This window comes from Tarenaya hassleriana, unplaced genomic scaffold, assembly GCF_000463585.1.
Source record: "Tarenaya hassleriana unplaced genomic scaffold, ASM46358v1 Cleome7, whole genome shotgun sequence".
NCBI lineage: Eukaryota > Viridiplantae > Streptophyta > Magnoliopsida > Brassicales > Cleomaceae > Tarenaya > Tarenaya hassleriana.
The window spans coordinates 1,648,229-1,671,023 of NW_010969548.1; the positions used below are offsets into that span (position 1 = coordinate 1,648,229).

At 41.4% G+C, this 22,795-nt stretch overlaps 7 protein-coding genes across 15 annotated transcripts; 3 read left to right on the forward strand and 4 right to left on the reverse strand.

Moving 5' to 3' along the window:
• Positions 1-339: 339 nt before the first annotated feature.
• Positions 340-3,668, reverse strand: LOC104800714 (leucine-rich repeat receptor protein kinase EMS1). 2 transcript variants are annotated; one of them, XM_010523610.1, is made up of 4 exons: positions 3,254-3,668; positions 3,052-3,129; positions 2,866-2,934; positions 340-2,597 (listed from the first exon to the last, which is right to left on the reverse strand). In XM_010523610.1, the coding sequence occupies exons 1-4, from the start codon at positions 3,642-3,644 to the stop codon at positions 385-387; spliced, it is 2,751 nt and encodes a 916-aa protein (XP_010521912.1). In that variant the 5' UTR covers positions 3,645-3,668; the 3' UTR covers positions 340-384. The 2 variants fall into 2 exon arrangements, with proteins under 2 accessions (XP_010521912.1, XP_010521913.1); XM_010523611.1 differs by having other exon boundaries at positions 3,052-3,146; positions 3,254-3,325.
• Positions 3,669-4,118: 450 nt separating this feature from the next.
• On the forward strand, positions 4,119-7,189 carry LOC104800716 (zinc finger CCCH domain-containing protein 4-like). 2 transcript variants are annotated; one of them, XM_010523616.1, is made up of 5 exons: positions 4,119-4,270; positions 4,719-4,988; positions 5,203-5,426; positions 5,693-6,594; positions 7,101-7,189. In XM_010523616.1, the coding sequence occupies exons 1-5, from the start codon at positions 4,166-4,168 to the stop codon at positions 7,103-7,105; spliced, it is 1,506 nt and encodes a 501-aa protein (XP_010521918.1). In that variant the 5' UTR covers positions 4,119-4,165; the 3' UTR covers positions 7,106-7,189. The 2 variants fall into 2 exon arrangements, with proteins under 2 accessions (XP_010521918.1, XP_010521917.1); XM_010523615.2 differs by lacking the exon at positions 7,101-7,189 and having other exon boundaries at positions 5,693-6,821.
• LOC104800715 (cytochrome c oxidase assembly protein COX19-like) lies at positions 6,871-8,641 on the forward strand. Of its 2 annotated transcripts, none has more exons than XM_010523614.1 (5): positions 6,871-6,974; positions 7,101-7,230; positions 7,980-8,068; positions 8,166-8,263; positions 8,419-8,641. In XM_010523614.1, the coding sequence occupies exons 2-5, from the start codon at positions 7,221-7,223 to the stop codon at positions 8,492-8,494; spliced, it is 273 nt and encodes a 90-aa protein (XP_010521916.1). In that variant the 5' UTR covers positions 6,871-6,974; positions 7,101-7,220; the 3' UTR covers positions 8,495-8,641. The 2 variants fall into 2 exon arrangements, with proteins under 2 accessions (XP_010521916.1, XP_010521914.1); XM_010523612.1 differs by lacking the exon at positions 6,871-6,974 and adding an exon at positions 7,565-7,628 and having other exon boundaries at positions 7,138-7,230.
• Positions 8,642-9,070: 429 nt separating this feature from the next.
• LOC104800717 (serine/arginine-rich splicing factor SR45a) lies at positions 9,071-11,867 on the forward strand. Of its 5 annotated transcripts, none has more exons than XR_769797.1 (7): positions 9,071-9,179; positions 9,684-9,781; positions 9,883-9,991; positions 10,145-10,294; positions 10,464-10,566; positions 10,757-10,820; positions 10,911-10,939. XR_769797.1 is itself a non-coding variant. In XM_010523618.1 (7 exons), exons 2-7 carry the CDS (start codon positions 9,684-9,686, stop codon positions 11,675-11,677), a joined length of 1,113 nt encoding a protein of 370 aa, XP_010521920.1. In that variant the 5' UTR covers positions 9,071-9,179; the 3' UTR covers positions 11,678-11,867. The 5 variants fall into 5 exon arrangements, 3 of the variants coding, with proteins under 3 accessions (XP_010521920.1, XP_010521921.1, XP_010521922.1); XM_010523618.1 differs by lacking the exon at positions 10,464-10,566 and adding an exon at positions 11,395-11,867 and having other exon boundaries at positions 10,911-11,319; XM_010523619.1 differs by lacking the exon at positions 10,464-10,566 and adding an exon at positions 11,404-11,867 and having other exon boundaries at positions 10,911-11,319.
• Positions 11,868-11,931: 64 nt separating this feature from the next.
• On the reverse strand, positions 11,932-13,165 carry LOC104800718 (putative esterase C31F10.02). Its single transcript, XM_010523621.2, has 3 exons — positions 12,720-13,165; positions 12,338-12,478; positions 11,932-12,249 (listed from the first exon to the last, which is right to left on the reverse strand). Exons 1-3 carry the CDS (start codon positions 12,906-12,908, stop codon positions 12,106-12,108), a joined length of 474 nt encoding a protein of 157 aa, XP_010521923.1. The 5' UTR covers positions 12,909-13,165; the 3' UTR covers positions 11,932-12,105.
• An 873-nt stretch (positions 13,166-14,038) lies between these two features.
• LOC104800719 (sugar transport protein 2) lies at positions 14,039-16,218 on the reverse strand. Its single transcript, XM_010523622.2, has 4 exons — positions 16,059-16,218; positions 15,603-15,922; positions 14,566-15,189; positions 14,039-14,469 (listed from the first exon to the last, which is right to left on the reverse strand). Exons 1-4 carry the CDS (start codon positions 16,186-16,188, stop codon positions 14,062-14,064), a joined length of 1,482 nt encoding a protein of 493 aa, XP_010521924.1. The 5' UTR covers positions 16,189-16,218; the 3' UTR covers positions 14,039-14,061.
• A 523-nt stretch (positions 16,219-16,741) lies between these two features.
• LOC104800720 lies at positions 16,742-21,445 on the reverse strand. 2 transcript variants are annotated; one of them, XM_010523624.2, is made up of 9 exons: positions 21,206-21,445; positions 19,776-20,968; positions 19,071-19,652; positions 18,892-18,977; positions 18,414-18,800; positions 18,025-18,306; positions 17,786-17,908; positions 17,345-17,605; positions 16,742-17,238 (listed from the first exon to the last, which is right to left on the reverse strand). In XM_010523624.2, the coding sequence occupies exons 2-9, from the start codon at positions 20,944-20,946 to the stop codon at positions 17,176-17,178; spliced, it is 2,955 nt and encodes a 984-aa protein (XP_010521926.1). In that variant the 5' UTR covers positions 20,947-20,968; positions 21,206-21,445; the 3' UTR covers positions 16,742-17,175. The 2 variants fall into 2 exon arrangements, with proteins under 2 accessions (XP_010521926.1, XP_010521925.1); XM_010523623.1 differs by lacking the exon at positions 21,206-21,445 and having other exon boundaries at positions 19,776-21,117.
• Between the last annotated feature and the right edge of the window lie 1,350 nt (positions 21,446-22,795).

Below are 22,795 nucleotides of genomic sequence, written 5' to 3' on the forward strand. Positions count from 1 at the left end.
TTGGGTTTTGGATTCAAGTCGGGCCAACTTGAAAACCCGATATTTAGGAAAAAAAATGAAAAAAAAAATATACCAAAGGATTAATGCGGGTCGGTCCGGTCTGACTCGAACCCGAACCCGGTATATATAGAGCAGAATTTCGGGTTTAATTATATAAGCCTAAAAAAAATCGGGTCGAGTACGGGCTCGGGTCGAGTTGTGTTGGGCCGATTGACACCCATAGCCCAACGATTGGGATTTTGTCATTGGAATCAAAACAAGATTATACTACGAGACGTTGGAAGATTCCATATTTATTCGTCGCGTGCAAGAACCGTTTACACAAGTAATATGGCCAGACGATATAATTCTAAACAAAATATATGTTACAGAGATATTATATTACTAAACACGTAACGTGTTTAACTTCCAGCACCGGAGGAGATGATTAACGAAAAGATCGACACAATAAAACCATTGGCGTGACCAACGAGAATCTACGCAGAGAAACACAAAGAATCCAAACACTACAGAGACATAAGTTGCAGAAAAACTCCAGTAGAACCACTCCATGTCTATGATGACGTCACCTTCATCGTCATCTTCATAGTTTTCATCCTCTTCTCTCTCTGATTCTTGCACCCCGAGAGGGACACAGCTCTTGTTCTTCGGTGGCCCGCAAAGATCTTCGTTGCCGATGTAACTTTGTTCGTCGAAAGTCGTGAGATGATCTTTGAAAGGAATCTGACCGGACAGATTGTTGTACGATACGTTGAAGTATCCCAAGTTGTTCAAACCCGAGAGCTGTGTCGGGATGTTACCCGTCAGGTTATTGTTCGAAAGATCCAAGCTTTCGATGTTCTTCAGCTTCGCAACGCTTTCGGGTATGGAACCTGTAAATCTGTTACGAGACAGATCCAGGAAATGGATCTTCTGAAGATCTCCGACTTGAACCGGGATGCTACCCGACAGTGCGTTGCTCGATAGATCTAACCCGAACATGTCGGAAACGATCTCGCCTTGAAACGATTCGTATCTGCGTTTCGCCAGGAACTCGGCCAGGATCGGAGGCTCGACTATATGGTTGGTTTCCAACGTGTCTTCGAGGACGAGGTCTGACGAGTAATGGAAATATTCCCAGAAACCGATATTTAGACTGATGAAATCGATACATACACCCATCTCGTTGCTGTCCTCGTATCCATGCATTCCAAATGACATATTACCAATACATGAAGGCATGAATCCTCTGAACTTGTTATGAGACAAGTCCAAGAGGTTAACTTTGCTCAAATGACATATTTTCTCGGGGATATGACCTCGTAGGCGGTTGTTACGCAGAAGAAGAACGCGCAAAGGAGAGATCTTTCCTATGGAATTCAGGATATTTCCAGAGAGTTTGTTGTTCCTCAGATCAATCACCTTTAATACCCTGGACTCGAACAAAGAATCTGGGATGTGCCCTTCCAAGCCGTTGTTCTGTAGCTTCAGTTCCCTAAGTGATGAGATGTTCAGATTCCATGGCAGAGAACCAGACAAGTTGTTGTCTGAAATGTCCACCTCTTGAAGCCTTGTCAGTTCCTGTAACTGATGTGGGAAAGGACCTTGTATCCGATTCCCTCTCAGACGTAAAAACAGGAGTCTCAATAATCTACTGATCCAATGAGGAAGCTCGTTAGACAACATGTTATCCGATATGTCTATGTGCTGAAGCTTGACTGAGTTGGACAGACCTTTTCCGATACTCCCGCTGAAATTGTTGCCTTCGAGAAGTAACGCTACCAAATCGGTAAGATTTGAGTAACCCGGAAAGACTTTCCCCTGTAACTGATTGTGGGAGAGCTTCAAAAGGAGCAATGAGGAGCAACCGGTTAGGAAAGGTTTAGGCAACTGCCCTGATAAGCTATTAGAGGACATGTCCAACAACCTTAGGCTTTTCATCTCGCCAAACGAGGAAGGGATACGACCTTGGAACTGATTGTTCGAGAAGTTCATATACGTCAGGTTTGGTAAGACGATTCCAATGTCTTCCGGAACCGAACCCGAGATCCTGTTGTTCGAAATATCAAGAACTTGCAACCCGTGAACAAGATCAGGTAACAGGAGCTTCTCTAAGGAGTTACCATTCAGCAAAACCATTTGTAACATTGTGTTGTTCTTCAGCAGCCAGTCCGGGAATGAACCGACGAGCTGGTTATGAGAAAGATCGATGGCTCGCAACTCGTGCTGATGAATGACAAACCTGAGCATGGAATCCTCAAAAGTGCAGTTCCATAACTGTAATATCTTTAGCTGAAAGTATGGAGTCCAAGAACTTTCAGGGTGAACAAGTTGGATTCTACCAACTCTTGATGATAATCTGAATACCTCGAGGCTTGATTGATTAACCAATGAGTCGAACGAGAATGGACCTTCAAAGTTATTATCGAGAAGGGACAGGTACTCTAGAGGCGGTAGAGCGGACACGAACGATGACAGGTCCCCACTCAGCTCGTTGTGCGACAGATCAAGCGTTCGAAGACGGGATAAGTTGCCGAAGCAATAAGGCAGGCCGGTTAAGGCATTGCTGCTTAAATCCAGCTCTCGGAGGTGCGTTAATCCGCAAATATCCAAGTATCCTGAGAAATGATCAAACGGGGTTACGCTTATTTTGCTCGTGAAAATTCGGAAACAAAAGATTTACAAAACAAACATATCATTCAAGAAACACAAGCATAAACAATGAACAATAGTTCCTGTTCTGTTAAGTTTCAGTTACCAAATTCTGAAACTTCTATTGTTCTTTTTTTTCCCGGCATTCAAGAAAATGACATCTGAAGAAAAAACCAGAGAGCTTGCAAGACAGTACGAGAAAACGAGGCAACGAATGAGTCGGAATAATTTCACCTTCAGGGGCTGAAATCAACTGATTGCCTCTGAGATTCAACACTTGTAAATTCCCTGGATTTGCTAAACCTGCAGATGAAAAATCCAAGAGTAAAAATCTCTGCATGCTCCATTAGCTTAGATTCTTCTTCCTTTTTAAATCATGTGGTAACTGGTAATTAAGTGTTCTTGCGGGTTTTATCTTACCACGGCCATGACCAAAGCCTGTGAATCTGTTGTAACTCAGATCCAGTTTTTGCAACTTTGTCAGATTCATTATGAGTCCTGCATCCAACACAAACCTGTAAAGGTTCAAGACAGAGTTTTCTAATATCGTAAATATTAAAGAATATCGTGATAATCTTCTAGAATCTTCTTCATGTTCTCGAACCGAAAACATTTGGAGTACCTTCGAATTGGTCGAACAAGCCACCGAATCCATTCCTCGAAAGAACGAGGCTTTGAAGATTCTCAAAACTACGGAGCAGAGACAGATTCAGAATCTGGCCAGTTTCATTCATTACCCCGTCGAGAGAGAGCTCAACGACATGGCCGGAGGTTATGCTGCAGTTAACTCTCTCCCAGAGGCAACAGTCACTGAACTTTGGATCATCGGTCCACGACGGAAGAACTTGGGGATTTCCAGTGTCGTGTAACAGGGCGACAGAGGCTTTGATCCGAAGTAGAGAAGTTCGTTCCTTGTCCGAACAGCTTCCACATTGATAGACTTGCAGGGTGAGTGTTATTATTAATAATGCCAACGCCATTGTTGAACTCTCTGGCCATGACTGTGTTTTCATTTTTTTTTCTGTGAAGGGTGTGAAGAAGAACGGTGCATTTGATGGGCAATCTGTTGAAATTTGTATCCCAATATATATAGAAACGAAAGATGTCACAACAGTACTTACCGTGTTTGCAACGGTATTCAACTAACCAAAAGTCAACAGTGGAAGACTACTAGAGTCTCCTTTTGATTTGGTGACTTTGCTGCGTCTTTCCAAACAAATATTCCTTATGGTCACCCTTCAATAATACGATGATATATACAGTAAAAAATGTTTTTAAGTCTGGGTTACAAAATTCATCCGAAAGAAAATACGAGATTACCCCCCCTCCCCCAAATCTTCTTCATCCGGTTAACCAAACCGGAAGCCCATTAAGGGTTAATGGCAGAGCCCTTTGACTAGCCCCTAAAAGTCAAAAACCTCTTTCTCGTTTCAAGGGTCCGTTTCATTCGACGGCGTTTAAAGACTGGTAACGAAGAAGAGGTTCCCGTTTCCTTCATATTGTAGGTGGTGACCTAGACAGGAAGGGGAGAGAAATGGCGCATAGAATCTTGAGAGACCATGAGGCCGATGGATGGGAACGCTCCGATTTCCCAATCATCTGCGAGTCTTGTCTCGGAGACAATCCCTACGTGCGAATGGTAATTATACTTTAATTCGATCTCTCTCTATCAACTTCGGACGCTTCGGCTCAGTTATCTCCTTTTTCTTGTCGAATCTGTTTGAGTGATTCGGAGATCTTTATTCGGAACTTCTTTTCTCCAATTTTGCGTTGTTTGTGATCTTTTCTGTGTGTGTGAACTTTAGCTTCCTTTTGGAACCCTAGGTTCTTAATATTCGTTTATGAAGCTATATAGTGATTATCGATTTGGGATTTTGGGGCTAGAGAAATTGAAATTTGATCCCAAACTCTTGTCGTTATAGTTCGAGTTGATGTCTTCAATGGGTTCTTTTCCCGTGCGTCTGCAGATTTTGTAAGATCCCAATAGTTCTGGAAGCTTAGTCACGTTCTTTTGGTCTGATATTATGCCTCATGAAATGATTGGAGTTGCAGTTTTTATTGATTGATGTTCCTTTGTTGGGCTGTAGACCCGGGCAGATTATGACAAGGAATGCAAGATATGTACCAGGCCATTTACAGTTTTTAGGTGGCGCCCTGGTCGGGATGCCAGATACAAGAAAACTGAGATTTGCCAAACTTGCTCCAAGCTGAAAAATGTATGCCAAGTTTGTCTTCTGGATCTCGAGTATGGTCTGCCGGTTCAGGTCCGAGACACGGCACTCAACATTAGCTCTCATGATTCTATCCCGCGAAGTGATGTGAACAAGGAGTATTTTGCTGAAGAGCACGACCGCAAGGTATTACTTTTTTCACCCGTTTTCTTTCTTTCTTTATCATGAGTGCTCTTATCTCTGGAAGCTGAACCTCAAAGGTAGTTAAAGTTTTCACAGTTCGGCACCAGTTGGTTTTGAGATTTGGGATACCATTTGCCAAAATTGTTACTGGCATTCACAATTTTGGTTTCTCATGTAACTGAGTTTTAGCTAACTGAAGTTTTGTTTTCTCTTGCAGACTAGAGCTGGACTTGATTATGAATCTTCTTACGGGAAGATTCGACCAAATGATACTATTATGAAGCTCCAAAGAACAACACCATATTACAAAAGAAACCGAGCCCATATTTGTAGTTTCTACATTAGAGGTGAGTGTACCAGAGGTGCTGAGTGTCCATATCGGCATGAGATGCCTGAGACAGGAGAGTTATCCCAGCAGAACATAAAAGACCGTTACTATGGGTAAGCAACTCATGCTTGGTCAAGATTAAGTCGTATCTTACAATTTTTTCTGCTTGACCAATCAATTAATTCCATATTTTTAAACCACATACATAGTATTAAGCCTTATCTTCAATTCTTTGTTCGATCGTGCTGTATCAGCTCTTATATAGGTTAGCTATAGTTATTGATTTTCCTCCACTAGCCAGTTTACCGGTATTTTTGCATCAATTCATGAAAAAACAGTTTATGTGATTCAGTCATCATATTCTTCTACTTGTTCGCAGTGTGAACGATCCAGTGGCGTTAAAGTTGTTGGGCAAGGCTGGTGAGATGGGAACTTTGGAAGCCCCAGAAGACGAAAGCATCAAAACACTCTACGTGGGAGGACTTAACTCAAGAATCCTCGAGCAAGATATAAGAGACCAATTCTATGCCTATGGAGAGATCGAATCAATCAGAATCTTGCCGGAAAAAGCATGTGCTTTTGTAACATATACAACCCGAGAAGGAGCGGAGAAGGCGACAGAAGAGCTCTGCAACAAGCTCGTCGTCAATGGACAAAGGCTAAAACTCACATGGGGTAGGCCTCAAGTTCCCAAAACAGAACCCGAAGGATCGGACCAAGCAGCAAAACAACAGGGCATTGTCTCTCACGGCGGGATGCTACCCCGAGCCGTTATATCCCAGCAGCAGAATCAGCCCCCACCGCCAATGCCATATTATATGCATCCTCCTCCTCCGACCCACCAAGATAGACCCTACTATCCATCTATGGACCCACAGAGAATGGGAGCCCTTATTCCATCTCAAGACGGAAGTTCAAGTTCAAGCGGCGGTGAGAACAGAGGAGCTTTGTCCTCTCATCCGATGCCAATGTCAATGCCACCACCACCGCACGGGCATTTCCGGTACCCTCCACCTCCTTTCGGGTATATGCCACTGCCTTACCAGCAGTACCCACCTTACCATCATCACCCTGGCCCGATGGCTCATCACGGTCCGCCACCAGGTGCTCAGCCGTACCCTCAGCATCCCGGCCTCGGACCCCGACCAGGACCAGGACCAAGGCCTGCACCACCACAAAGCTCGGCCAGTGCACAGCCTCAGCCAGACTCTGCGCCTGCTCAGTCCATGGCTTCTGGTTCCGGTTCAGCTTCATCCACGCAGCAAGAGGCTGCTGTGTCGGGTTTGTTGCAGTAGACAACTTATTGATATCGAACCTGTTTCTCTGCTAATATGCTCCCCCCTCAGTTTCGCCAGTTGCCTGACGCTCTTTTGTTTTCTTTTTTTCTTTCCTCTAAAAAAACGTTTTTTGTTTCTTCTTCAACATTTTTTTGTATTTCATTTTGCCTCATTCTAATGAAATTGTGAAAGAAAAAGAACCAAGCTAAGGGGTGGAGAGGTTTACCAATATACCCCTGCCATCGTGTCAAAATTACGTCCCAGTGTCCGTATCTAAATTCTGAACCCTGGCTTCCTCCCTTCTCTCAATGACTGTCGCATCAAACTACGATTGTTCTGGCTGTGATTAATCGCTCGTTCTTCCAAAATCTTTCTGTAGTTGATGTAATTTCTTTTCTCTGACAATTTTTTTTTTGGTCGATTTGGGATAGTAGTGTTATTCCATGTCTGTATCTATAGCATCTCGTATTGCTGGCATTGGAACTGAATTTTTCAATCATTATTTTTTAGGGTGACAAAGTGAATCGCGTTCGGGCCACAGAGGAAGCATATCAGTCGGCACATTGAACAGGAAGAATAACCGAAAATCCGAACTACGGCGTCCATTGGTGAATCCCAGGGTTGATCTGGATGAGTTCAGGTGCGTCTCTTGCGTCCTTCTCTTTTGTGTCATTGGCGCTGATTCGTTCATGTTCTAGGGTTCATTCTCTCCATCTTTTTTTATTTTTTGGGGGAGTAAATCTCTTTGTTTTTCTCTTCAATCCATTCCGCTCGAATATTCCAATCTATCAAGTCTCAAAGAAGAGTTCCCGATCTGAACGATATGGTTTAGAGTAGACATAGAATCTGGTTTTGGTTTCCTTCTCTTTGACTTGACGAGCTGGGGAGTTTTAAGCGAAGCCTTATTTGTTCATTATGTGATTCGTTTGGCTGTGGACCTTAGTATTGTTGTTGTTCGTTGATTGCTTGAGCAGACAAATGCTGCTTGTATGTGTGGTCTAGCTTCAAAGAAGAAGACGGTGATCTTCGGTAGTAAAAGTATCCTTCCTTCCTTTACAATGTATAGCTGTTTTGGTTTTATGTGTTTGTGTGAAGTCTTAGAGTCCATTTTTTTCTATGCTTTGAGATTCTGAATCGATTTCTGTTTGTCGATCTTCATTTGTAATGGTTGGTTTTTATTTAATCCTTCTATCTGGTTTTTAGACAAACTATGACCTGTTTCTTATGTTGAATTTTGCTCCGTAGCTTTGTTTTCAAGGCATTGTTTACACTCTTAGTGGAACTCTCTTAAGCGTTTTATCAGGCTTCCAAAAGTCTGTATATACAGTCTCGACCGATGCGTTAGTTAGTTCTCACATCCGGGATTTGAGTCCGGTGATTTTCTTGCAGGTGGAGCGTTCGGAGGAAACAGGGGATTGAGACCTGTACCTCCGGAAAAGGGCATTTTCCCTTTGGATCACTTGCATGAGTGTGAAACGGTACTTGTTCATGTCGGACCCATTTGTTTTAAGGTTTTTGTGCGAGACCACTCTGAAGTGATTAAGCATTGATGGTGTGTGCACCATTTGTCTTCAGGAGAAGAAAGATTATCTCGGGTGTCTCAAGTCTTCGGGTCACAAATCTGAGAGATGTAGGCACCTTTCAAGAAAGTATCTCGAGTGCCGGATGGCAAAGTGAGTCCTTTTTCTATGTTCTGTTTAACTTAACCTTGCCTTCTTCGGAATTGCGTGTGGGCAAAGATTTAGGATCAGAAAATGCAAGTAGCTATCAAGAAAGCATTTGAGATGTTGGATCTCAGACATGAACGAAGGTATTGATCATTCTGCAGGAACTTGATGGCGAAACAGGATATGTCTGAGCTAGGATTCAGGGATGTTACTGAACTGGAATCTTCCGTGGAGTAGTGGAAACTGAAGCCAGCGCGGTGGAAAGCCCTTTTTTTTCTTTTTTTGTAGAATACAAACTGAAGACACCTATTTGTCATTGAATTGATTGTTGAAACCACCATCAAGAGTTTTAGTCACAAGTATTTCCCGGTTAGAGCCTTTGCATTTTTTGTGCTTTCAAGGTTTTTTGCTATATACATTTTGATGATCCTCATGTGCTTGAAACATGTAGGTATTAGAGAATGTTCGCATGTGTTCATTTAGGAGACACGACTAGTTCGGTAAGAAGGTTGATTTAGTGAAATATTTGCCAAGTGTTTGAATCTGTTCTAGAGACTTGGAACGAAACAGAGGGTTCAGGACGATATTTTCGGTTTTGTTCATTACCGTAGCATCTGAAAATCTCGGGGGCAAAGCCGGGCCATGCTATATTAAGAATCCCTAATTGGACCAATAGTGGGCCGATAAGAGGCCCGTTAAGTGACGTATCGTATGGGCTTTGGACTCTAAATGACGTATTCGATTGACTTTATTAAGTGACGTTACGTCCGTTCTTCCCGAAGCTTCCTTCAATTCCGTCCTGATATAAACCGCTCGCTATTCGGTTTGAGGCCAAATTTAGTTTGGCTCTTATACGTTCTAGAGTGTTCCGAAGCAACCTTTCCGATCATCGAGCTCGGAGATTCCTCTTGCGGCTTTCGATGTGAGTATTTTGTTTGATCGCAATGATTTTTATTTTCTGAATTAAAGTCGATAGAATCGAGTTGTTGCTATGAATTCTAGATGGAAAGATGATAATTGTCTTTTGTTGAATGAAAGATGATAGTTTTGCTACGATCTTCGTAACGAATATTCTTTACCGTGTTTGCTTCTTGAGTTGATTTCTAGCTTTTCTCGTCGTTCTAGATTATTTTGTGCATCGAATTGAGACGAAAGCTTTGGTTGATGAAGCTTCGATTCTCGCTTTCGCAAGAATTATTATGTCCAGTGAAGTTATGTCACGTCTCAATTTGCAGTGCCGATCTGATAACCTTGTAGAAAGTAAATCGTGTCGTGAAGGAGATACAAGTTTCGTTGGATTTGGTTGTCAAACTTTGAATGAATGCCTTGGAAATGGGCATATTCTCTCAGCTTGTTCATTTTGAGTTTAGCTTGCTCGACATGAAGGGATTTGCTCATTTTTTTTTCATCATCTTCCCTTTTTTAGATGTCTTACTCTAGGAGACCAAGGTACTCCCGCTCACCATCTCCATATGAACGACGTGGAAGGTCTGTCTCGAGGTCTCTGTCTAGGAGCAGATCAAGGTATTGTTTCCTAATTTGCCCATATCAAAGATTATCTGTTTTCTTCTCTTACCATCTGTTTCAGCTGTAATGGTTGCCTTTGACCTGTACATACATCACAGGAGTGTATCAAGTGATGCAGAGAATCCTGGGAACAGTTTATATGTGACTGGGTTGTCTCATCGGGTGACCAAAAGGGATCTGGAGGACCACTTTTCCAAAGAAGGAAAGGTTAGCAATCTGAAATGAATATAAATATTTTTTATAGCCCATCGATGCATGATCTGCATTGACGTTGTAACAATGAGAGTCTGTAGTAATAAGTTTCAAACGTTGGTATTTGTTTCTCTTTGTCTTAACCTTTGGAATCTTCGTCCTTTGCAGGTGGTTGATGTTAATCTGGTTCTTGATCCTTGGACTAGAGAATCTCGAGGATTTGGGTTTGTGACAATGGAAAACATGGAAGATGCAAATCGGTGCATCAAATATCTAGACCGCTCTGTTCTAGAGGGTCGAATCATTACAGTTGAGAAGGTAAAACACTGACTACTGATGGCCCTTGACCCATGAACTAGGAGAGAAAAAGAAAATGACTGCAATTTGGCATTGGCTTCTGAAATTGAGCCAAAGATGATACTTGGCCAGTTGTGATATCGATCTCTTCTTTGAGAATTGAAGTTGTTTGCTTGTTTCCACTTGTAAGTTTTGGTGGCAGCAGGTCTGCTGTGTGTAGCAGCGCATCACCAAATTCCAAAAGTTGCAACTAGTCAAACAAATCAAACACGCCACAGTTTCAGACTCTTGGGGTTGTATGCCCTGCATTTCTCTTTCTTAAGCAACTTAGTAGCTTGTTTCCTAGCTTCTCTCTCCTGTCTTTATATCATTGTCTGGGCAGAAGTGCTTCTGTCCTGTTTGCTCCATTATACCTAATCTTGTTTATTTAATGTAATCTCATCGACTATTCGGCCAATGACAATTGCATGATTGCTTTTTCAGGCAAGGCGCCGTAGGGGACGAACTCCGACTCCAGGAAGGTACTTGGGTCTGAGGACTGCTCGTGGTATGATACGGCTGAGTTGCTTTTGACGACAAAGTCATGTAGAATATCCTATTTCCTATATTATATATAACTTTTTTTCTTTCTGTACAGGGCGCCACAGGTCTCGTAGCTACACCTCTCGTAGGTCGCCTAGCTATTCCCCTCACAGGTCTCCTAGCTATTCCTGTTATTCTCCCAGTCGCAGCCGAAGCTACTCATCCAACCGCAGCAGGAGTAGGTCATATTCCCCAAGTTATAGGAGGACAAGATCGTCATACTCACCTTATTATAGGCGAGACGGATCTTACTCCCGGTCTCGATCTCCTGATGTCTGTTATTACAGGCGGAGGGACAGGTCGTACTCGCCTTACTACAGGCGCCGTGACAGGTCCTACACACCATATGACAGGCGCCGTGACAGGTCCTACTCACCATATGACAGGCAGAGGGACAGGTCCTACTCGCCTTATTACAGGCACCGGGACAGGTCATATTCCCCAGATGATCGTTACTACAGAAGGTATGATCACTGAGCAAGCAAATGTGTGCGTGTGTGTGTATTTTTGTAAGAGTACTGAAAACACAAACACAAAAGGAGCCGCAGGTACAGGTCGGTTTCAAGGAGTGTGACACCGCCACGGTCAAGGAGGAGTCACTCGAGAAGTGTGAGCCCAGTGAAGAAGAGCTCAAGGAGGAGAAACTATTCACGCAGCATTTCTCCTGACGAAAAGAGTTCAAAGAGGAGTGTTTCACCGAAGAGTAGAAGCAAGTCGAACAGAGGCAGAAGATCTCGAGACAGCCAGTCTTCAATGAGCCATTCGAGAAGCGCGAGATCAAGCACCCGATCCGTCAGCCCGAATTCCCCCAAGTCCGAGTGAGGAGTTGTATCCATGGAAGCACTCTCACCTTACATGCCCTTCCGTGTCCATCCCTTGTTACCACATTGTCTGGCATTTGTAATAATCTCCTCGCACACGTACTGTTGATAAGGGACCGGTTAGGCGTATGTAGTGTGTGCTACTTCATATCAGTATTTGGTAACTCGCGTTGATGTACGCTGTTATGTTACTTGCGTAACCTAGTGACCTACACTGGTCAATTCCATCGATGGCATGTTCGTTTCTCCACGACATAACAAAAAAGGGATCATTTTACGCGCATATCTATACAGAAACATCAGAGATTCGGAAGCCAGAGGAGAGACAGATGCCCGGCCTTATTGAACTGAGTGAAGGGCAATACTAGCGAGAACAGAGGGCGTTCGCCATCATGTTAAAACGATCTAGCTTAAAAGAGGGTATTGGGTTCAGATCTTGCTGGGTTTTCTACCAAACAGAGAATGGCGGCCTTCAGCAATAATCTCCCCCGTCAGCTTGTTTCTCACCACCACTATCGTCCCTTTGTAACCCCCTCTCTCCCCCAACACCTTCGACGTTATTTCCAGTTCGTCCTGAAAACGCCATTTTTTTCCCCATCAATGGAGTTGACTCACAACGAAGACTTTTAGTGTCTATATATATATATATATATATGCTTACACCAAGCTTTGCTGATGAGAGAAAGGAGATGGACATGTCCACCGAAACGTTCATGGGTAGGCCTTCCACATGGACAACAGCCCCTCCCACCTCGTCCACAAGATTCGCTATTGCACCTGTCGCCATATTCCCATTTCTGTCCTGCCATTATCCATCCAAATTACACCATCTCAATTTCCAAGAACAAGAAGGAACCCAAGAAAACACTAAAATCCCATCGAATCGGCCCTCTCAGCTTAGATTTTCCCAGAAATGTCAACCTCAGACAACAAAATCCAGAGCCGGAATCCTTCGCCAGAGAAAAGAAACGACCCAAATGTCGCGATATCATCAGATTCAAACAACCAGCTCAGAGGCAAAAGGATTCACTACCAAGACGTACCGTTAAACGAGGAGGCACCTTGAGAGTGCAGGAGACGAAGCCAGGCTCGACTCGGTCCACTCGGATTCCTCTCAAGCTAAAATCCTCGTAGAAGCTCCTGCCTTTTCCGACTCGGTCGACTCGGAACTCGGCCTCGTTATCCTGTTCGCTCACCTGGAGAAACTCCCTAACTTTCTCCGTCATTTTCATTTGCCCCCCTCATTGAAAAACCCACGATCCATATATATAGATTGATATGGGCCAACAAATATTTTAGGCCCATCATTTCAAAGTCGGCCCACTCCGAATAGAACAAACTCCTTTTCTCATCACCGATATTAAAAAAAACGTTACAGAACAGGCGAAGAAATCGGAAGCATGTAAAAAACATTCTAGGGGTATTTCCGTCAATTAGGTTTTTATTTTTTAAAACTGGCTTGATTTGATTCCAACAGAATCCAACAAGTGCCAAAAAACAATAATAAAGCGGCGCAGGGTTCATAGATTACAAGTTGTTTTGTGAGTCAATTGGATTAAGTTTAGGTTTTATATGATGAATAAAAAAAATAGGATTTTTTGGTTGACGAAATATAGAATTTTTTTGACGACTGTCCTAATAATTTTATTCTTATCAAATAGAAACAAAATTATAAGTCTTCTAATAAAGAACGAATGGAAAACCAAACATAAAACTCAAACGGAAGTATAAGTCTCCCAGTCTAAATTAAAAAGTAAATCATTATACCAAAAAATCTAGTATATTGATTTGTATTACTATAATAACAAAATCGGTATTACTCATTAGTGGAGTCTAAACTTTATCATATAAATTGTAGATATATAATTTAAAATTTATAAATATTATGAAAATAAGAACAAATCAAGTTGTCGGACTAAACATCTAACAAGAGAATGTTAATATAATTGGCATAGTTATCATAATCATTGTTATTATGAGAATAAATTGTTGGATATATGATTGCTAATTAAGTTAATTGAAAATGAGCCGTCCATTACAAAAATAACAAAATATAATATGATGGATGGGAACGTGAGTGAGGCCAGACGAAGATACCGAAATCATCCCTGCGAGATCAAAAGGCATTTGAAACACAAAAGGGGCAAAAAGGACAATGCATACTACGTGTCGTCATTGGCGTAGAGATAAAGTCAATTCCTAAACGGTATCCACCGACCTACCTTCCGTCGATGCGTACACATTTCATATATATGTACACACACATCGTATTTATAAATATTATATTATTTAAATCATACACATCGTAATCGTAATAACATGGTATGCTACAAAATGGTCCTCACAGAAAAAAAAAAAAAAAAAAAAAAAAAAAAAGATAACGACTCAGTAGAATTTCTTCCAGAGCCAGTGCTTCTTCCAAGCCCTTTCGGCCATTTCATCAACGGGGATGCCTTTGGTCTCAGGAAGGAAGAGCCAGACGGAGATCCCCATGACGAGATTCCAGAATCCGAAGAAGAAGAAGGCGAAGGACTTGAAGGCACACATCATCGACAAGAAGAACTGCCCGATGATGAAGGTGCAGAGCATGTTCATGGCCACCGCGCAGAAGAACCCTGCCGTCCTCACGTCCAGTGGGTATATCTCAGACGGCACGAGCCACCCGAGCGGGCCCCACGACCATGCGAACCCGGCCACAAACGCGCAGATCAGTATCAGCACCACTAGCGCGTACTTGCTCCCGATCGGTCCCACCACCTTCAAGTGGGTGAAGAGGATGGCTCCTATGATGCACTGCACGTACGATAACAGTAAAACAAAAACCCTAGTTGAGTTTCCTTGCTACACAAGCAAGCCCAAAGTTTCAATCCATTATAGCTGTTGTCTCACCTGAGTAATGGTCATCTGAGCCGCTCCTTCTTTCAAAAGGGCCTTCCTTCCGACCCTGTCCACGCAACAGATGGCTATGATGGTGGCGAGAGCGTTGACCAAGTTGGTCACGACCGCAGATTTGAGGGAACTGTCACTACCAGAACCCATTGTCTGAAACAGGACAGGGGCATAGAACATGACGACATTGATCCCTGTGAACTGCTGGAAGAACTGAAGGATCGTTCCGCAGAGAAAAGGCGGCAAGTTCTGACGTTTGAAGAGCTGTCTGTAGGGCTGCTTCACCTGGTTCGCCAACTCGGTGGCTCGTTTGATCTCCTCGAACTCGAGGGTCACGTCCTCGACCCCTCTGATCTTTCTCAGAACCTTAAGACCCTTCTTATCCTTGCCACGCTCGATGAGACTTGCGGGCGTTTCATAGATAAAAAAGGATCCGAACAAGAGGATTAAGGCCGGGACCGCTGCTCCACCGAGGGAGTATTTCCAACCGTCTTCCAGTTTGGAGGTGAAGAAGTTTATGATACTGGCGACGAGGATGCCGACGGTGATTAGAAACTGAAAGATAATGTTCAATCCTCCCCTGTACTTTGCCGGCGCTATTTCTGAGATGAATAGTGGTACGGCCTGCGATTTCAGACCAAAGAACAGACGAATCTAAGATGAGAGATTGTAGTGACGCGATCGTCGAAGTGGATAAGAAAACCAAATCACGGTTTCATGTGATATTAGTTTAAGAATATACGATGTTAGATGAAACAAATCACCAACAAACCAAGACGTAAGACCAAAGAACATATTAACCAAACACAGATGCCTTTGAACTTAAACCCAAACACAGAGACAGGGATCAGATCTAGCAAATAAGGCTAATCCGGAGTATTTGATTCAACAAATCACTGAAAATAAATCAATCAAGATAGGATCTGTTACTAGATTGAAGAAAAAGCCAGATCTGGAACCCTAAACTCGAATCGACATGGGAGATTAGACGGATTCAAAGTCATGTGAAAATAAACAAAACCCAGATGAAAAGTTACCTGGTTGCCAAACCCAATGCCGAAGCCAAGAAGAATCCTGCCTCCGATCAACATGTAGAGATTACGGGCGAAAAAGTTGAGGACGGCACCGACGAGAAAGAAGCAAGAGGCCAATGTTATGGTCGGCTTTCTTCCACACTTTCTGCAGACAATGGAAGCAGCAAAGCTGGCAAAAATGGCGGCTAAGTACAGAGAAGATGTGAACAGCTGCAGAAGCTGGTTGTCGAATTTGCAGTAGTTGTTCTCGTGTGCCCTGTGTTTCTTCTCGTACACGGTATGGAAAAACTTTATCAAGAAACTGTCCATACTCGTCACTCCACCTGCAAGCACACGTTGAAAACCAGACTTGATCGAGGTAAATCATCGGATTAAGAAATAAACTGAGCGGCCCACATGAGATTTAACTAATATCAAGGAAAGACATGAAGCCAGAAGCGTGAAAAAGAGAGTTAGAACCTGAGATTCCGATGTCGTAACCGAACATGAGACCTCCACAAGCAGCAATGATACTGCAGACGATGACTTGCCACGTCGTCTTCGCAGGGAACGAAGTCCCTCCTTCGACGTTCATCACAGCCCCCGCCATTGATCTCTCTCTCTCTCTCTCTCTCTCTCTCTCTCTTTCTCTCTCTCTCTCTCTCTCTCTCTGCTTTAGAAGCTTTTGGGGTTCGTAAGTTTTAACACAGTGAATGCGTAGATACGATTATATATATATATATATAGAGAGAGAGAGAGAGAGAAAGAGTAGAAGTGTTTGAGATTAAATTTGATTTGGTGATGAGATTTGTTTGTTACACGACGTTATCTCGATATATTCTTCGCTGAGTTTAATCAACAGAAAAATCCTCTGTGAAAGAGAAGATATATATAAAAAATAAAATACAAAGATATTTCAGTTATTCATAATATTTGCTTTTATCTCTTTCGTTATTTAACGTCTTTGATGATATTTAGTTTATAAAGTCCACGTAGGATACGCACATTTACTTAGAGATAATAAGAAAATGTTTTAAGCATTTATACCAAACCAATCACTAACATTTAAAATAACAATATATATATATATATAAATAAAGAGTATTCAATTATCTTTCAAAAGCTTTGAGGAGATTACTTTTATCCAATTAGGGTCCTAGACAATATATGACTGTAGATATAGAATTCAGATCCTATATATATATATCATCTGATAATTAAAAAGGAAAAAACGGCTGTTTTTAATGGGATTCCCCTCCCTACAGGATCTACACAGATGCCTTGCGCCCTAAGAAAGCAAACCCACATGTCTCTGCCGGAGAAGAAAAACTCTGCCACAAATGTTTTTATACAAAAACACATCCAAAACGGACTCAGACAAACATCTGGAGATCAAAGTTCTTATCTTTACAAGATTCGAGTTTCTTCCTACCGCTTTTGATTCTCTTCAAGGAAAAGTTTCCTGCAACTCACATTTAAACAAAAAACCTCAAAACTGGAACATTCCCGGTTCCTGGCTCTGGTTCACATCTAAGAAACCCGTCCTCTTCAGCCGCATTGGCTTATAGTCTGAGAAATGAAGATCATTCTTGATAGATTATGGTGATTTGTCTGCATCAGACCAGGATAACTGAGGAAGAGGATTGGATGGTTTGTGTTCCTTGTCACAGAGAGAGTGAAAGCCAATAAGAACCCTTTGGCCGTGAAAAGAAAAAAAGACAAAAGCAGGCGAAGAGGAAAGACTCATGCTCTCAATTCAAGCTTACCCTTTCTTCCTTTCGAGCCGTTTGATCGTTTTTCAGTTCCTCAGCAACAAAATAACCATGTTCTTCTGCAGTTTTAGACTCTTCTTGGACATCTCTATCATTCTCCAGCTTCGATTCTTCTGCTTCCGTAGTTCCCTTTGTCAGGAACTGCACCTTATCTTCACTACTCTGAGCATACTTGAACGACGTGTCACTGTACAATGTCTCAACAATCGCTGAATTATCTACTCTGGATTCTTCAGATAATGTGACAAAAGAACCCTGGGTTTCATTTCAATGCCAAGGAAAAGAAGAGTCAAAATGTGACATAAAAAGAACCCTGGATTTATCTGATGGAACAAACACATTGTTCCTGCTTCATAGGAGAGAAAAGAAAGTTCAACTATGACAGTGCATGTAAAGAAAGAGAATCTGCTCTGTGATTGCCACAACTAAGCTAACCTCTTGTTCTTCAGTGTTCCTCTCGTCAGCTGATTGATTGGGAAATGACACTGGAACCCCTTTTTCAGACGGAGATGGATCGTCCAATGTGCGTGGCTTATCCTCAGGACTCAACCCATAATCCTGGTCCAGGGGGTAACACGTTTGGTAACACCGTTCTTGGGTATATAGGTCATCCAAAACATAAATGCTCCCAAAGTAAATTTTCATTTTTCTTTTTTTGTTAATATGAAGCTTACCTTTTCTTCAGTAATAGCTGATTGATCATTTTTTAGTCCTTTTGCTGGTGAATCAACAGATATTTGGAGCTCCTGTGCAGTATTAGGCTCTTCCTGAACCACTCTGACAGTTTCAGGTTCATCTCCGCCCATTACTTGCTCAGAGGAGCCTAAGCTCTCATGCTTCACCAGATTCGATTCTTCACTTCTCTCAATAGATTCCGAGTTTCCATTGCATAAAATTTCCATATCTTCCATGCCAGTGGGTACTTCAGATTCTTCAGAGATTGTTATCACAGAATCCTGGATTTTGCATGCAACGTTTAAAAAAAGTGAAACTTTTAGATAAGATCGGGTAAAAGCTTTAGTAACATATATAAATACATTCACAGAAATTTAATTCGACTTACCAAATTGAGGCTGCTCTCGGGTTCTTCAGTGTTTCTTCCGCCGGCTGATTGATTCTGCAGTTGTTCTGGAGCTACGTTTACAGTTTGAGGATGACTGTCCAATATATTTTCCAGATCTCCAGAATGTAGTGAATATGTCTGGTCTAGAGATGACACATCTGGTAACACTGATCTTGGAGAAGGAGCAGATTCATCTGAATTGCCATTTTCGACATCTGAAGCTTCAGTTTCCACAACTTCTTGCATTTCTAATGCTGGTTGATCTTCATCATTGTTCTCACCGTCTCCTTGAGATTCTTGATCATTCCTCACAGATGGTTCAGCTTCGTCAGAGTCATAACTTATCCTTATCTCATCCGCCGGCTTTTCAGAAGGTTTAAACGTTTCCTGTAAAAGAAATGACATTATTTGAAATGGATTGAGAACCAAGACATTAGTAGTGATCTGTAGGACCAATGGAACCAGAACATGAACAAACCTCAGCTTTTTTTGAAACAACTTCATGAGAATGAGTAGCCACATGCTCTTCAATAACATTTGATCTATCAGAAGGGCCATGTAAATCTGTAACATCAGATGGATCATCAAACTTTTCGGTTCCTCTTTTTTTTTTTTCTGGAGAAACATATGAACTTATTTTTGTAAAATCTGCATCACCTTTCACCACGGGCAACATTTCAAATTTTGCAGATGTATCCAGAGTGTTCTTCGGTTTGATCTCAGTTTCCTTACGACAAAAACCCATTTCTCGTCCAACTTCTGATTCGTAAACAAACAATGATTTTTCATCATCAGAGTAATCATTCTCATCAACAGTTGTTGGAGGTGATCCAATCTCAGAAACCTCGACTTGAAGATCAGAATCCACAGAATGTGTCACCATATGGCCTCTGCTTGCGCTGTAACCGAAATGCTCCATGTACCTTTGCCTTTCGGCTCCTAGAGAGCTCGAAACGTTGTTTCTTGGCACTAAACCCACGAGAGAGTTTCCAATATGATCACCATTTCTTTTGCTGAGAGTTTTACTGCTTGTTTGGTCTGAATTCTTCTCACTCTCTCGAGGAGAAAGTGATGAACTTGAATCACTATCATCATTTCGGATAGAACCAGTTTCCGTGTGAACCTCACTTCTATTCCCAGAACTTGATTCCATGTTATTTCCTTCTTCCCTTCTCGGAAAGTCAATTCCTTTAGTTAAAGGCTGAAGCTGCTCGACTAAACCATCACCATTACATTCATCTGGAAAAACCACAAAGTAACACAAAGTCTGAGGAACAATATGAAGATGATGCAAGAAGATAGTATCCCCATGGCAATATTCAGACACAGAAGAAATAAAAAAGAAAAAACCCGGGTATGTACCTTCCCGCGGCTTAATCCTGGAGAATCCTTGACCATCAGAAGTAACCTTCCTCCACGGTTCAAATTTGGAGTCCTGTTTTTTTTCAGTTGGAAAAATCCTGTGGCAGAAGCTCTCGTGACGACAGAAGAACGTATTCCTTTGGTTACACACAGAAAACTCATGCAGAAAACTGTCCCCCCTCAAGTCTGGCTTCTCTTCTTGTGGGTCATAAGGAAGATCAAATGGATTTCTTGTTGGTAATAACACAGAAGGAGCAGAACCTGGCATCTGCAGTTCATCACTGTCATAGTTATCATGATCAAGACCAAAATAGTTCCTTTCGACTGAAATCGGAGGGATCCCCATGTTCCTTAGGCTTCTCTCAGCTGCCAACAGGAATAATTTCCTCGACCGTCTTTTAGCAATCAAATTCTCCAACCTCTTGTTACGTTCGATCTCAAAGATCCCGAGATCCATCGAGTTATTCTTATCAGCCGCTGTCCAGGAAGCGGCTTTATTTATCTCCTCATGAGATTTTTCTTCCTTCGATGGTGAACTCTCCATTTCTGTCTCGCCACCAACACTCGTTACCTTCTCAAATGAATCCAACACAACGTTGTCTGTGTTAAAAGAAGTGTCAACGACATGGTCAAACAAACTTTCTTCTGCTGCAAGTAACGTCTTATCTTTCTTGAATCTCTCGAAATTCGGACCTCTCATGCCGGGTAATTCTCCATAGAGAGTTGTTAGAATGACCCTGTCCGTATCGCCCCCGCTAGCTTGCAATGAGCCCCAATCTTTTCCCACCTCTTCCACTTTCCTTCTGGCATTCCGTCGAACACTTCGTTGGGGCCTCAAATAAGGCTTTTTGTTTCTACCATCACCCGGTACAGATCCCTTTTGGACAGACGATGATGACCCTTTATCCGCTTTCTTTTCCTTTGATGAACTACGGATCCTCGATGGATTCGAACTCAGGCGACTCCGGAGATAAAACGCGGGAAAGGCGATCAATGGAGAAGAACAGAGCAGGAAATAGAAAACCCAAGGAAAAAACGCACACAAGAGGAAGACAAAAGTGGAAACACAAGAAACGACTGGGTATTTCTTCACGTATCTGCAAGTGGTGTTTGTGACTAATCTGAGGAATTTCCAGACAAAAACTCCGACACCCTTAGCATCAATTTCCATGTCTCAGCCTGCTCAGATAACCCTGAAACTCAGAAGAGTCATTAAGCCCGAAAGCACAAGGAGACCAAAGCGTACAGTTTGGAGTTTTCTAGAGAAACCAAACTGATCGAAGGACGAAAGAAACTTTCAAAGATGCTCTAATCGACGAGTCAACAACTTCAGATGAAAGATGAAAGGTAAATTGAAGAATAAGAAGAAGAAGAAGAAGAAGAAGAAGAAGAAGAAGCAACATGGCGTCGATAAGAGAGGTCAAGCTTACCTCTGAAATGATAACCAGTCAAAAATCTCCGGTTTCTGAATGGGTTTTTCTTTCAGAATTAGAAATTTTCTTTTTTCTCTCTTTTTTTTCTTCTTCTTCTCCGTTTGCGAGGGAATGAACGGATCATGCGCACAAGACAAAATAGAAAACGGGTGAGAGAGAACGAGAAAGAAAGTTGCTGACATGTTCGCAAAGATTTTTCTGTCTTTACACTTTGACCCCTATAGTTTACATAGTTTGTAGAACAACCCCGTAAGTCCTCGGCGTTTGCACTTTGCATTTTGTTCAAGGCTTTTTAATATTGGGCTTTGCAAACGTGATCTCCCAAGCTCATCAATGAGCCCAATCCGTAGTAGGCCCTACCACCATCCTCTTTATCTTCCATAAATTATTTTTATTTTTGTTTAAAAAAACATTATTAATTAGTTTTATCGGCAGATATTAGACTTGTTTGCATGTAGATTGTATATTATTCTCAAAAAAGATATATACGTTGATATATATATATATGTATATGGACAATAAAAATCGATATTTTTCATGCGTACAAACTATATAACTGTATTTGACATATTATCATACTTAAATATAATAAACCATAAAATTTATATAAAATTGGGAAATCTATTTATGATGTATATAACTTTTTTTAAAAGGAGATATGGATTTAAAATATCAACGTAGCTTTCACAACGGAGACAAGATATTCTGGTAGGACCCCCAAAAGAAGAAGCCCAACTTGCATGGCTTATAATTTTTATCCGTATTTATAATATCATTTTTTGTCCTTTTATAATTTAGCCCAATCAATAGCTGTCCTGTCGCTTATTTTATAGCCAGAGATTCGGTTATTGAATCTTTACATAAACTGGGAAAAATCAATGCGAATGAGAAGTATCTAAATTTATGTATTTTTCCATTTTATTAATCTTACAATTTGTGAAATTTCTTGATTTAAACAATGTTTATAATTATATTGTACTCAAATATATAAATATATACACAAAATTGCTGTTTAAAAACGAGACAAATGTAGGATAAAACATGCGTATGGTCAATCTGGTTTCACTTTTGTGTGAAACCCGGTGTTCATTAATTTTCTTTTTCTTATCGTAAGGTCTCTCACTATTTTTTTTATAAATATAAAAGATCCAAATAAAATATAAATAAATGTATGATCATTATTTGATAGTAATATTAATCATTAAATTGAGTCTGATCTAACAATTAGATCAAAAATATTTTCTTAAAAATAATTTAAAGTGAATCCAAACAAAATTTGGTATAAATGATATATTTTCTAAAAAAAAATGAAATGGAACCGTAACTCTGTCTATGTGTATAATACTATATAGATAACTCCTTTTTTAAGATATATTTTCGTTTTTTAAATAAAAGTATGGTAATAAATTTTAGATTTCTTTATTTGTATCTTATGTATTTTTCACCCAAAATAATCGAAATTTTCAAAAAAACAATTACGGAAAAGAAATGAAACGAGTTGTGAAACGACCGCCTCCTCACGTATCTTATCTGGTGCCTACAAAATCGCTTGAACGCTTCTACAAATATCTGGGGGGGGGGGGGGGG